The 13,713-nt window shown below is 43.1% G+C and overlaps 1 protein-coding gene across 6 annotated transcripts in view; it reads right to left on the reverse strand.

Moving 5' to 3' along the window:
* Window positions 1-13,713, reverse strand: part of kcc (solute carrier family 12 member kcc) — a 100,647-nt gene that overhangs the window by 11,734 nt on the left and 75,200 nt on the right. For all 6 annotated transcript variants that reach the window (XM_033328979.2, XM_033328962.2, XM_033328970.2 and 3 more), the window contains one exon: window positions 1,473-1,570. In XM_033328979.2, the coding sequence (XP_033184870.1) occupies window positions 1,473-1,570 (98 nt within the window). The remainder of the gene's footprint in view (window positions 1-1,472; window positions 1,571-13,713) is intronic.

Here is a 13,713-nt window from a genome sequence, read left to right on the forward strand (position 1 = left end):
TGACATCTTTTGCGGCACAATGTCGAACGATATAAAATTCCAAGTCAACAGAATTAACGAGAGATTTCTTCATTTCCAATTATAAGTAATCAAAGATTCACCCTCTCAAAGCGTTTTATTATCATTTTTTTTACAAATTGAAAAGGATCGATGAAAACCATTAAATCCCAATAATATTAGTCGCAATCGCTGAAGCATTCGAAAGGCCAAAAGAATGCGCTCGACGAGCCTTCCGTTTAAACGGCAACGCGGTTGGATCGCTTTCAAGCGCAGTCCTTGAACCGACCAAGAATCCAGGTGCAATGTTACGTAACGAGCGCATTCTGACAGGCGGAGATGCAGCAAGAAAACGGAAGGGAGAAAAGATAGATCCGGAATGACGCAGCGGAGGATGGAAACGCGTGGCACTCGTCGTCTATAGTCGGTTAATTAACGTGTTCCCTTTGGCCGTATCGTAGTCTTCTCATAGACTGAAACTCGCGCGCGGTTTGGCTTCGACCTCGATTCCTGAATATCCAATTATCCGTTTCTCTTCTTGCTGCAATAGTTCTCTCTCTCTCTCTCTTTTTCTTTCCCTGTCGGTCGAAACTATCTGCGACCAGACCAGCCTTATCGTTGCTGATTTCCTCTGCATCTCTCTCTCGTTGCCGCTTCTCGTCTCTGCCTCCTTCGTCTACCTCTGCTTTGTCGAAGAAGCGAAACGAAAAAGCGACGAAGAGTCTGCTTGAAATACCAAGTATCGAGAACTTGAGCGTGTTACAGTCGAATCGGTTCTTTTTCCGCTTTCTTATGGAAAAATTCACCGTCGTCCTTTTGTCTGGTGAAAGGCAAGAAAATAATTCGACAGAAGCGAGAATTTAGCAAGGAAATTAAAGCGAGCGTGAGACCGCTCGCGGGAATAGAGATTACGGTAAGAAAAAGAAGCTCGAGACACTCAGGTAGGAAAGGGGCTCGTCAGAGGGGGAACGAACAAAAGAAAAATAAAAACCGCCGACGAAGGACAATGTTTCGAAGAATAAAACAAGATGCGCCACCGCGGAGGAATCCATTCGTGGGTTGCTTGGTCGTTGAACGACAATTAAGCGAATTGCACACTCCAGTGAATCCAACCCTCCCGCTCTCTCTCTCTTTCTCTCTCTTCCTCCTTCCTTTGCGTTTTAACGAAGGACCCTTCTTTCGAGAGAAGATAGTCGGAACCTTCGTCGTCCCAGTTTTCTTATCTGTTCAACTACCATCGCTATTGTTCGCGTAACCAATTTCAATTACAAATTCAACTCCCGATACTTCGCGTTTTGCCATTTCCGCTATCGCTTCGGACTTAAAACTATGCAAGCATTTCTTAGATCGTGCCTTGTAAAGCAATTTCAATTGAGTTTCAAGCATCGGTTTATATGGTCGCGATTTTAATGTAGAAGCTTAACGTCGTCGACGATAGAAGTGCTACTGGATCGAAGTGAAATGTATTTGCTTACGCTATAGAGGAAGAGATTCGTCTCGTATTCCGTCTTCTTCTCGGAATTACCGCCGCCCACCATGGAGTCGCCATCTCCGCCGGTGCCGCCGCCATCGCCTGAAAACAGAAAAACATTCTGTAATTCTCTCTCTGTGGTTTATCACGGCGAAGTCTGAAAGAAATGTCTAGTTGTCGATCAACGTTACCTGATATCGTAATATGACACATTTAAATATTAAGAGTATAGTAATAGATTTCCACCTAGTTTATTTGGCGATTCGTATGGAAGAAGAAAGGACCACGGACGATTTAAAAAAGATTTCCCCTGAAGAATGAAGACTGGAATATAAACGACGTTGCAGCGTAACGATAAGACGATAAACCTACCGTGTCTTTAGAAATAGCTTAAGTGATCGACGACCGTGTATAACCGAGGAAAATCTAACAAGGCGGATTTTTTGGAATTAGCGTGTCTTTTCTACCTTTCCTCGAACTCACCACGCTTTATTAATTTATCGTCTGCGGGCTGTTAGTCGGACACGCGCGCGGTCGCTTCGGGGGTTAGACTTTCCGCTTCCTCGGAACATGCCTTCATCGATTACTTATTCTCTCCACCCTCTTTATTTCGAGAAAATACCAAGTCAGGAAATTCGAACGTTTACCCACACCAGCAACGTACCTAACTTGAGCCATTTTTCTATCGGTCAGTCCGTAATGGAATTTTGCCAAATAAACACGTATTTCTTCTCCAAGTGGTCTGCGCGCCTATTCCGACTTTCCCCGAGCCGTTTTTATATTTCAGATAAACTCAACTGTATTAAACTCGTCTGTACACAGTTCGTGCTAGTGGAGTGACAGTTCGCGCCAACGATCTCTCGTACTGCAACGAACGTATTATAGAGGAAACAATAGCGATAGAGTAAAGTTAGTAGTTAAATCGTCTCGAAGCTTGTCTGCCCGTTGATCTGAATATCTGTGCAATAGAAAGTGGAGAAAGTTTTAATAGAAATAGAAGGGTGAAAGCGAGAACGCTTCGGTTAAAAAGTTTTAATAGGCGTCGAGAGGGAAGCAAACTGACAGATTCCCAGTTAGTCTGTATCTGGAGATTGACTTTTTCACTGCTATATGTTTTTTTTCCCCGTTATTTTTTCTGTTTGTTCCTCTCGAACGCGCCACCGCAATCACAAATTGAATTTCGATCGAAATCCGGGCTTTTCCTTTCTACCGCGCAACGATTAATAGCAAACGAATAGAAAACAAACTTCCATTTGTTTCTGGTTTGCCGTGTAAGCCGGAAAATCTACGAAACCCGAAACTTGGATGCAATTTCAATTTTTCACACCGAACAAAGTAAAACTATAAGAATCGCTAAAATATTTAAGCGATACTCGATGACACGTTGAATTATCGTCAGGTTTGTCTCTTTGTTGTTTTCTGAAATAAATAACTAAGTCAATTATACTTGTTATATTATCATATAAAAATAAGAAATATAAACGGAGAAGAAACACAAGTTTGCTAAAGCTCCACGATCATAAGCTGCATTAAACATTCGTATCTTAGCGGCGTAACAGCCATTTCCAGAAATTCCCAAGTAACAGAGAGTCGCTTTATCTTTACACGAAACTGTGAAACGTTTCTCGTGTTACCGTGTCGCAGACAGAAAATCGTACGATAACGGAATAGGAATACACGAGCACGTAAGATACCCGGGAAATATCGTTCAGTCGTCGTGGATCCACTTTATGGTTGAAACGTACGCGCAGAATATAAGTCTGCCAGTGGTACGTGCTAGTGGTACGAGTCAACCTATCGATCGCTATCTCGTAGACTTTCGATTTAAAATTTGTTTCGTCACTCCAAACCATCTCTGTGTGTTTCATAAATTAGTCTCCACCTAAGAACGAAAAAAAGAAGAGAACGAAAGGAGTTTGTCCTATTCCAAGAGACACATACGTATATATTTATAAATTTATATGGAAAAATTGACCGATCATGTACGGATTGATCCGTGTCGATCGATCGGATGCGGTAGAGGCAAGCAGAGTCTGCGGAGGCGTCACGACGTGCTTCCACGTCGAATCGACGTCCTTCACTTCCGCGGAAACGTATTTCTACCCGCAATAACGAATTACTCTCACGTTTCAATCTGGCCTCTGGTCGTGAATTCCGCGAACGTTCGTTTCGTTCATCCAACGTTTCAACGAACGTCTTGTACTCGATTTATTTACCTTAGTCTTGGCTGTATCGTTCCACGAAGAACTAAAACATGGAAAACCGTGGAAAACTATCGTGCACTGATTTTGATCTTCTCGCGCGATCTCTCCGTCTCCATAGACTGTAGTCTTACGTAAAATATTTGCGTCGGCTGGCGATAGTTTTAAGATAGAAACGGTATACAGCGAGCAAGTTTTATACTTCTGGAAAATTGTATTTCTAAGACAATACCTTTACCTGGGAGATTGCATACGGGAATTTACGATTTAGAGAATTTTCTCCGGTTTTACGTAGAATCATAGAGTTGAGTTCGTCAAGAGAAATCTCGGTCAGAGGACTAGATACGTGGAAATTGTTAGTTGTCCCGGCAAATCTAGGCAATTTGCTTGTCGCCAATTATATTTCTCTTACAGAACTGCAAAATTTCTTTGATCGTTACTTCGAAACCGGAACCGAAAACCGACAACGGCGGTCATTCTATCGAAACTGTGTCGCTTGGAAAAGAAGTGGTCGAAGTAGAATTCTCTCTCTTAAAGAATTTTTATTCGGTGACGTGTGATCGACCGGAACGATATCGATTTACGACGCAAAGTGAACTCGAAACTTCCTTTGCGCGAACAGAAGCTACCGAAGGGAAACAGACCGTACATCCCTATTTCCGCCGCGTATTTTCTCCTCCTTCTCGTTGCCCAGGGGAAATGTTATGAGAAAACAAGATAAGTTGCGCTCGCGAACGGCCATCGAAGCGTCGAGTATCCAAACGAAGGCACAAAAAAGAATTGCTCCCCTGTTTTTCCACGAGACGATCGTCGTTGGGTACTTACGTTCGTATTTTTCGACAAAACGTAAGCCGTGGAGAGAAAAATTTCAACGAGGACCCTTCGATCGATATGATAATGGGATTGGCGAGGAGATCTCGAGGTCGACGAGCATAGAGCAATTAGGAAAGGCTCGATATTCGAAACAAGCTTGCCGAAGTAACAGACAGGTTGCGTCCGAACAATCTAAAAACTAGGCCAGTCGATATTAACTTGCTGATTTGTCTCTCAGTTCCTTTGTGAAACCGCGTTCTGCCTCCGTCTATATCTGGAAATCGGTAATTGCATTCAGATGGTCGATGAAATTCGTTTAATTGAAAGTTTAAATGAATTGTCAAGCGAAGAATTACTCGATCCTGCCAATAGTTCATCGATATTTCGCTGATTTAGTAGCTTCTTCCATATCGAAGCGATGGTTGCTCTGTTGCTTTATTATTTTATACGAAAAAGCGACGATTCTCCGCAGAGATATTTTTGGCCGAATAACAAGGGGATAAAAGAAATCGAAGGAATTGGAAGCGGATTGGAAGGGAACGTCGGTGGGAAAGGCCAATGCTGATTCGGCTACTTTAATCCGCGCGTTTCTTTGTGTGGGAAGAGCAGTTTCGCCGGCCAAAACAGGACACAGGGACACGTGACAAAGTACATCGAAGAATGCGGTTACGGTCGACTTTCTAGAAAAGCTGTTCGTACGTCGTTTCAAGCACAAGTCGATTTGCTTTTCCAATTCTTCGCTTTGTCGTTTGGCTTTCGTGTTTCTTCATTGAATGTTCTTCCTCCCTTAGATTCCGCTCTCTGATTCTTTTCAACATCTCCAACGTCTCTTCCCGACGTTCCAATTTTCTAACTCGTGTTTTCGAATTCTCCGATCTCCTTTCTGAGAATCGCCGTTCGTTTCTTTTCTTACTTTTCGTTCTTTAGTTTCCCGATTGATCGATACGACAGATATATATAAATATAAAGTTTGATTCGAAATTAATCGAGTTGGTGGTCAACATGGAAGCATCGGTTGATTCAGCTGCACGCTGCAGGAACAATCTCGCCGATGCTGGCGACAGCGTCTTGCGGTTACTCGAAATTCAGTCACTCTTCGTCCGGTGCACCTTAACTTGGCACGGAACACTGCAACCTTAACTTGCATTGCGTTCGATATGATCCTCCAATTTCGTGCAAATTGCAGCGAAATCGAACACAGCTCGTATCGTTCGCAAAAATGTTGCTCTGCGATTGTTCTCCGTACAGCTACGTACGTAATTTTGTCAATCGCAATCGTTTTTAATAAAAATAAAACTGTTTCGCTAAAAGATATCGAAGCATCCAAGAGAGCAATTGTATCAATTGCGAGAATACAAAAGACACTGTTCGGAATTTTGAGTGGCCGTCCGTTTATGGACAGGCACATTCCCTTCTTCAGGAAATTCCGAATTTCACGTCCTCCTCGAGCTGTAAACCTAATGACTCCGAAGTGAGGTAAAAAACCACGGGAAAGGACGATGGACGGACGAAACTCAACGGCTGATAGGGAGAATCATCGACGTAGGAGGATAGTTCATCATCGAACATCGTACCGTGCGGGTGAAATACTTCACTCCCAACAAGATCCTACCACCGCCGTGTTCAGAACATCGCACTTTACGTTTATACAACAGATGCAAATACAGTGCTGGATTGTTCCAACACTCGATCTATTAAACCTCCTCCACCTCGAGCGTTAAGTCATTCGAGGTACGCGATATCGAGCGATCGGTTTGATCCGACCGGTTGCTCTTTAGTCGACAATTCACAAACAGTGAAAACACGCACGTGAAACAGGCACGAACAGTTAAAAGGGAAAATTTCCCATCAAAATCGTGCGCAACGGAGGAAACGGTGTAGGCAAATTAACATCGTATCGTAATAACATCCAAAGACACTTTCGATTCACGTCGAGGAGGAATCGCGGCAACTGTTTAATCGGGACTCGCGTTTAGTCGAGTTTCCGTCCGACAAACTACATCGAGTTCCATGCATCCCTAATTATTTTAATCGTGTTTGCTCCTTCCATTATGCGTTCCTTGGTGGTGGTGGTGGTGGTGGTGGTGGTGGCGACTGGAAACACCGTTAAAAGCAACGCGCGCGGCCGATAGCAGTTTCGCAAAGCGTGGGAGGCCAAGGTAATTGCGATGCATGCCAATATCGACAGCGAGAACAGGTAAATACGAGAATACCCTAACGAAACCAAGGGACAGAGTGAATTAATTAGAACGTAGATTCGATGGGGATAGGGTATCGGTTGCGCAATTGTTGCGGTCTATGTTTAATATCAATCCTGGTCAATTTACGTCGAACGGTCGGCCGATTATTTAACGCGTCAGTAAAATATACAAGTTCTCGTTGGTTCGGCGCCGTTTCACTGGAAATTCCGTCGCTTCAATCATCGTGAACGCTAATTACATTCACGTGATAAATATGCGCTGATATATATCGCAACCGTTGGATTTTATTATCCGGCTATTTGGATTGGGTATTTAATTTGGAATTGGACGAGAACACGTGAAATCACCCGATGATCGATGTTAACGTTTCTTTCATTGCGATATCTGATGAAATTAACGGCTTCGGAACTGATTTATCGATAGACTCGAAATTTAAGAAATTTCTGCCGTATAAATTGAGACGTCGAAATCGTTTCTTCGAAGATTCATTGACTGACGTTTCTCGTAGCGGCTTACGTAACCGCGTAACAGCGAACAACGTTGGTGTACACGTAAACGCTCGGATACGTGCGGATGAGTTACCCTAAGTGGCTGAACTCGTGCAGGCGGGTTTCAAACGCGATTAATTCACCGACACGTCTTACCTCCCGAACTCTTAATCGATTTTGCCCGAGACGACCAAGATTTCCTGATATCTACACCGTGTTCAAACGTGTTTCTTATATCGTTGAAATTAAGGAGGAATGTTTGAAAACACAAAGATGATTCTTCTTATGATACAGGGATTTAATAAACAAAATTACCAAGTACGTATAATCATATACTGTACGTTTGAGGCAATGGTATATTTTTATGTTTGACCGTGTTTCAGACAAATATCTGCGCGTAGTTGCTTTGGGGTTAGGGAGTTGCAAAGTCTCGGAAGTATGCAGTAACCTTCTCTGCCGTGGATATTGCCAGCTACGTTTACGACCTGTTCCACGAACGATCGTCAACTCGTAGAACTTCACGCGTGTACTGCGAGCAGCGAGAACAAAGTATTTGACTATTCAAACGCGGATTTTCGGCTGGAATAGTTTCAAACTTCCTCGATGTGGACCACTGGCAACCTGCGCCGGTAAATTCCCACGTGATTATCAATTTCCAGTTCTGGAACAACTACCATCTATTCTACGTTCAAGATTACGCTCGTCTAATAATCGTAAAGTTACGGAAGATTCGAATTTCATTCGGTAACCACAGTAGAATATTCGTCGTAGAACAAAAGTGGTGTAGCCGAGGAAAAATGGCGGAGATTCAACTAAACCGGAACATGGGGTCAGGGGACGGAAACGATTGTTCGAAAGATTCGAGCCAGATACGAGATCGCGCAATTGGAACGCGAACGATAAGGAGGAAGAGTGCAGCAAGGGTTGGAATTCGAGAATTTCAGCTGGCGAGAACATTTGCCAACGTTTGTCAGCCAGATCGCTCGCTCACGATTCTCTTAGCGAATTCACTACGAGAATTAAGCACCGCGTCCTTTTCGGCCAACTTGAAGAATTATTGGCTGAATCGTGAGCGATTAAACTCACATTTTACATTCATTCGCCGAATATTTTGGCTTAGACCCGGCGATGATGAAAGACTTAACTTTTCGCGACGTGACATTTTTGCCAATAAATTTTGAATATTCCATGGCAGGCAATTGGTCGGATTTATATGAGCCGCGCCGTTTAATTGGTATCCTGCGGTTCTACGAACGCGCGTGGAATCCGCGCGCTCGGCCGCGTAATTACTTACTTACGTATGCCCGGTTAAATCGAATCGGCTCGAACCGGATACTCCGTGACCCGAATGAGGTCTGAAAGCTGGGACTAACGAACGATCGTTCCGCCTCTCTTCTCCGTGCATTCTTACGTTATCTTCTTAATTGGCACAGCGATTCGATGAATTTTTACGCGATTTTGATTCGCTCGTAACAAGATAGAATAAAAGGTCCAGCATCCATAAATCTGTCAAATAGATTTCACCACGTTCTTCTTCAAATTCTCTATATTCGCGCTAATCGTTCTTTCTATGTTTATGTTCATTTCTTGCGACAATTCGAGCTCAGATATTCTACGAAGCTGGAAAACGCTTTGCGACGTTTCCAAACGCTTTGAAAGCCAGTCGAAGAGGGAAACGTAGGAAAAGTCAGCAGGCAATAGTGGAGAATGGTCGATGATCGCGGGCTTGATAACCAAGCTGTGTGCGTACGAGCATAAAAGCAAATGGTAACAATGTCGGGCGTGTCCCGGTTGGTCGGTGTCCCAATTTCTCTGCTCGCTGAATCACGATAAATCGCGCGGCGGCGCGGCGGCGTGCGACCGGGGCGGCACGGCGTCGCGACGATAGTATTCGGCATTCGATTTTATTACGACGGCAGTCAGGTGCCGGTTATTGGCACTGGGCTGATTTATGCGATCCTGCGTGATCATGATCGACGGTGTTGCTGAGCGCGATGGTGGGCAGAATGGTGGTTTGATCTCGTGGAAACTTTGGTTCGCGTTTCGACAAAACTCGTCCAATGTTTGAAATTTGTTACTTTTCTGAAAACTTTGCGTCATTGTGTGATTCTTACTTTTTTGTTTTGGAAAAAGTGTCTACTAATTGAATGAAAAATTATTTTATCTAAAGTAATTTAAAAATTGTTCGCAACTTAGTATTTTGTTAAACAGTTTACACATGGACGAAGAAATGTGAAGTTGCTTCGAATGTATCGTCGAAGATATGGAACGTCGTAACGACAGGAGCGTTAAAAATCTTAAATCAAAAGTGAGAACTATGATTCCGACGACGGTCCCTAATTCGTTTAGGAGGAAGCTACGACGACCTAGAAATTTCCACCTGACAATTACGTCGAATCAGACGTATCAAAAAAATATTCCAAATTTTATCTGTTCTAGTTGTTTCAGATTCTATGCTGTAAAGTAACGTTATTATATTTTTCGAGGAAGTAACATTTACCGCGTCGGGAGTTAAACGTAAAGCGTGACCGTGAGCTGTCTGGATGTGTGCAGAAGTGTGGTAAGCTCGAGATAGCAAGAAACGTCGTCACGTCGTGAGCATCCTTACAATGGAAACTACTTAACCCTCCGCTTGCCCTTGTCCTAATCTCGTTTAAACGCGCACGAGGCCCAGCACACGTTTTCGTCGTGGATCGACCGGCTACTCGACCGAGAGGAGATTCAGTTGAATCAACAAAGCGTTGGCTTACATCGACTACTCGTCGAAACGGCTAAGCTATGCCAATCTATCTTCTTCCGTGTTGCACGGTTTCGTGGCAAATGAGAACACAACTATTATCATACCACAGTTCGTTCTGTATTATATTGTAATAAATAACAACAATTATCATTCCAGTAGAACGTCCAAGTACCTTCGATGTAAATTTACTTTCTTATTTGCATACAGTAATTTTTATATTATCGTATTAGCGTTTTGAAAGAATCTAATCCGCCGACTAACCGATGAAAACGAGAAAAAAGATGCGAATATTCGATAAACTGAAAAATCTTCCAGTCTATCGAAACTGTACTCGTCCTTGTCCAAGAATTCTGCAAAGTCCGCGATATCCTTTTAACTGGGATCGATCAGCCACTCGAGCGCTAGGCAAATTCGATTGGATCAACAAAGTGCTGGTTGGCCACAATCCCCAAACGAGCTCGTTTCATCGCAGCTTCAAGGCTTGGTTAATAAATGTTTCGTAAAAACAAACTGCCAAAGTGAAGCTGCTTCGTTGCGATTAATCGAGGCAGAAATTCGCGATTTAAACGTTAAAAGGCAACTGAAGCAGCGTGGCCCCCGGCCCGAACAGACCGAGCACGTTTGCCTGACGGGTAAACGAATTAATTTGTCAACGCGAATTCACCAGGGCGCGGACGAACAGCTCGAGTAAGAGCACGCTTGTCTCGCGTCGTTTCTAATTTCGTTAGCTTCGATGAAACGACGACAAATGGCCAACCGTTGCCTCTGCCGCTGATCAAATTAATTTCTGATCTCTCTGGCGAACTTCCCCGAGAACCTGTTCAATGGAGAAAATTTCATTACGCGTGGACTAGCAGCGTGACTTGTTCGCGAACCTCGTTTGTGTCGAGATTCGGAATCAGTTAACAAATTTCAAGATTTCCTTAGATTTCTCATGTTTCTCGAAGGAAATACAATTGGCAACGTTTTGAAAACTATTCCATGGATGTTACGAACTTGACTCGTTGTTTAGGGCCAAGTTGGAAATGTTTTATGTGCGAGATAGAAATGTCGTGTACATTGGTTTGTGGGCAAGAGCAGGCAATCGGATGGAAAAAGTCGGTTTGCTTGCCTATACCTTTTGTTTGTTCTTACGATGAGTTCACACGAAGCCTGCGAGATGTTGTTACGACGAACTGTTTCGCTGGAAGGAAAGCTCGGATAAACCAACTACGATTACTAGTTCATCGTTCCGCGAGACTCTAAGTGACTTTGCCTGCTCGCTCGAACGATTAATATTATCGTTGTTTGCATTCTGGAGCTTCCCGATTCGATACGATTTCGCTCGAATGAAAAGTCGAAAATATATTTCTATATATGTTCATTTCGAGAGAAATGATAAATTCGAGAAGAAGCAGGAAACTAGAGTCTTCGATGAATAAACTTTACCTTGTTAAAGAGAATTTTGTTGGAGGAAAGAGAAAGAGGATTATTTTTCCTTATCTTCTTGCCGAACTCTCGGGAAATAGAGATTTTCAGATTCGAGAAATCTTCCTTGCAAGCTACTCGATACACAGTTACGGCGAGTTTAAACGTTCTTTGTTCCTGAAACTTTGTCATTCGTCTTTTTATCCTTCCTTGACTCGTTCGGGTTTCCTTCTGGCCGCAACAAACCGACCATAGATTAAGGCTAATACTGTTCATCTTGTCTGCCATCTCGGCCAGGCTATAAATCATACAAAATAACGGATATGAATTCCACGAGATAGAAGCAACCTGCATTTTGCCCTCTACAGACCACTTACTTAATCCACTCTTTTAAACAACATCTGCGGATTGCTTTGCTTCCAGTTGTGTCTGCGTTTTAACCATCTCTCCTTTTAGCTCGCCTCTGTACCTGCTAAATATTTATCCGCTGAGAATTTGTTTCCAAGTTGAATTTCAATTTCGATGCTTATACTTTAAACGTAACGTCACGAAATCTCGCTTCCTTCTTCCAGCGAATATCGTTGGTTATCCTCTAACGAATTCATATCTCGCGTTATGTAGCGTGGAATAGTTTTAGATCGTTAAAAGCAACGAAGAAGATCAATGTGTAGCGCATAAATGAATTGGGCGACGCGAGAGAGCGCGTGTTCCATATTCGCGTCGCATAAATTCACCGTGAAATAAACTCTTCCGGCTGGGATGTTTTTCCATCCGCAATTTCGACGATTTACCGAGGTCCATAGGATCGCGCGCGTAAATTTCACGAGCGGTGGACGTCTCGCGAATCTGCTCGGTTCCCGACGACTCTGCTCGTAAATTTCGCCATGGACGTCGCGATATTCGCGCGGAGAGCACAGCCCTTCGGGGGGTCCAACACCGACGATGCTCCACTTTCGAATTGTAGGCCAACCAAGTGGTAGATCTTCAACAGCGTGGAACATTCGAGCGTCCCCGAAATTTGCATATCCCACTATGAATATTCGACACCCTTTCTCGACGTGTTTCCGCGCCAGCGGACACGACGTTTCTTCCGAAAGTAGCCGATTCTTTTTTTTATTACGCTTGCTATATCGCGTTTTTTTTATAGCGCCCTCTATTTGAAGATACGCGATGGAAGATATTTGGAAGATTCTACTATTTTCCGAATTACATTTTTTTCATATTATTTTCAACGCATTTTCCCTGCCATTTCTATGTTATATTTCCTGTAGACTTGGAATTCCCTTCTATTGTTTCATTTTCTGGCACAGTTTCCAGTCCATTTGCGATACACAGATTTTTCACGACGTTTCTCCTTCTTTCTTCTTGACTTTCATGAATTTTTCCCTTCTTGTTAAAGACATACCGCAATCCTTTCTGGTAAATTGTATTTTGTCCTGAATTATGTAGCATTCCCATGTGTATTGCCGAGCTGGTAGCCAACCATCCCCCTTTCTTCCCTTTTTCTTCTTGTCTTCTTCGTTCAGGGAGTAACAGTGGAGACTTCCTCTCGTTCCAGAACGGAGAGTAATTCTAATTTTATACGTCATATACTTTTTTCTGTGACAGAACCTTTTTACATTTTTTATTTGATATTTTCGGTTGCGTGGAACGTCCATAAATCGATGGACCCGAAAAATGCGTTGAAAAATATTGCGAAAGATTGGACTGGCTCTGTGGGACTCGAACCATGACCTAGTTGATGGAAAGCAATAGTTCTAACCATTCTACCATTTTGTCACAAGCCTTTTTATTTCATCGAACTATCGATAGATAGGTAGAAAAGGTCGTCTTCGAAATTAAATTGCCGATAGGAAATGTCATTTAAGAAATTCTAAAATTCATCAAATGCATAATTCATCGTCCGAATGTCGACCATAATCAGCTTGCTGAAATCAAGTTGTCGTGTGATTATTCGCGCGTCGACGACCGCCGAAAAAACAACCTTTGACAATTTCGATTTCAGACGTCGTATTTTTACACGCCAACGCGACAGACCGTATCTCCGAGGAAATTCACGCTCTGTTCGCTCCTAATTGTCGATTATTTAAATTTCATCCAGTTTCCAGACAGCTCTTTGCTCTCTGCTCTCTCTTTCTCTCTCTCTGTCGCAGCGTCCGATAATGTTCCTCCGTCTTATATCGCGAAACACCGACACATTTCCGGTTAGCTTTCGTTTGCTCTACTCCCGAACGAATTACCTCGCGGTATATATATATATATGTGTGTGTGTGTGTATATATATATATGTCTCTCTTTCTCGTGTTATTCCGTTTCGTGGCATTCAATTCGCATCGGTTTTCCCTCAGCAAGGACGAATATTTCATTGAACGTCCAGCTTCGTCACGGGTATTGT

The sequence above is a fragment of the Bombus vancouverensis genome, chromosome 14 (assembly GCF_051014615.1).
Source record: "Bombus vancouverensis nearcticus chromosome 14, iyBomVanc1_principal, whole genome shotgun sequence".
Lineage (NCBI taxonomy): Eukaryota > Metazoa > Arthropoda > Insecta > Hymenoptera > Apidae > Bombus > Bombus vancouverensis.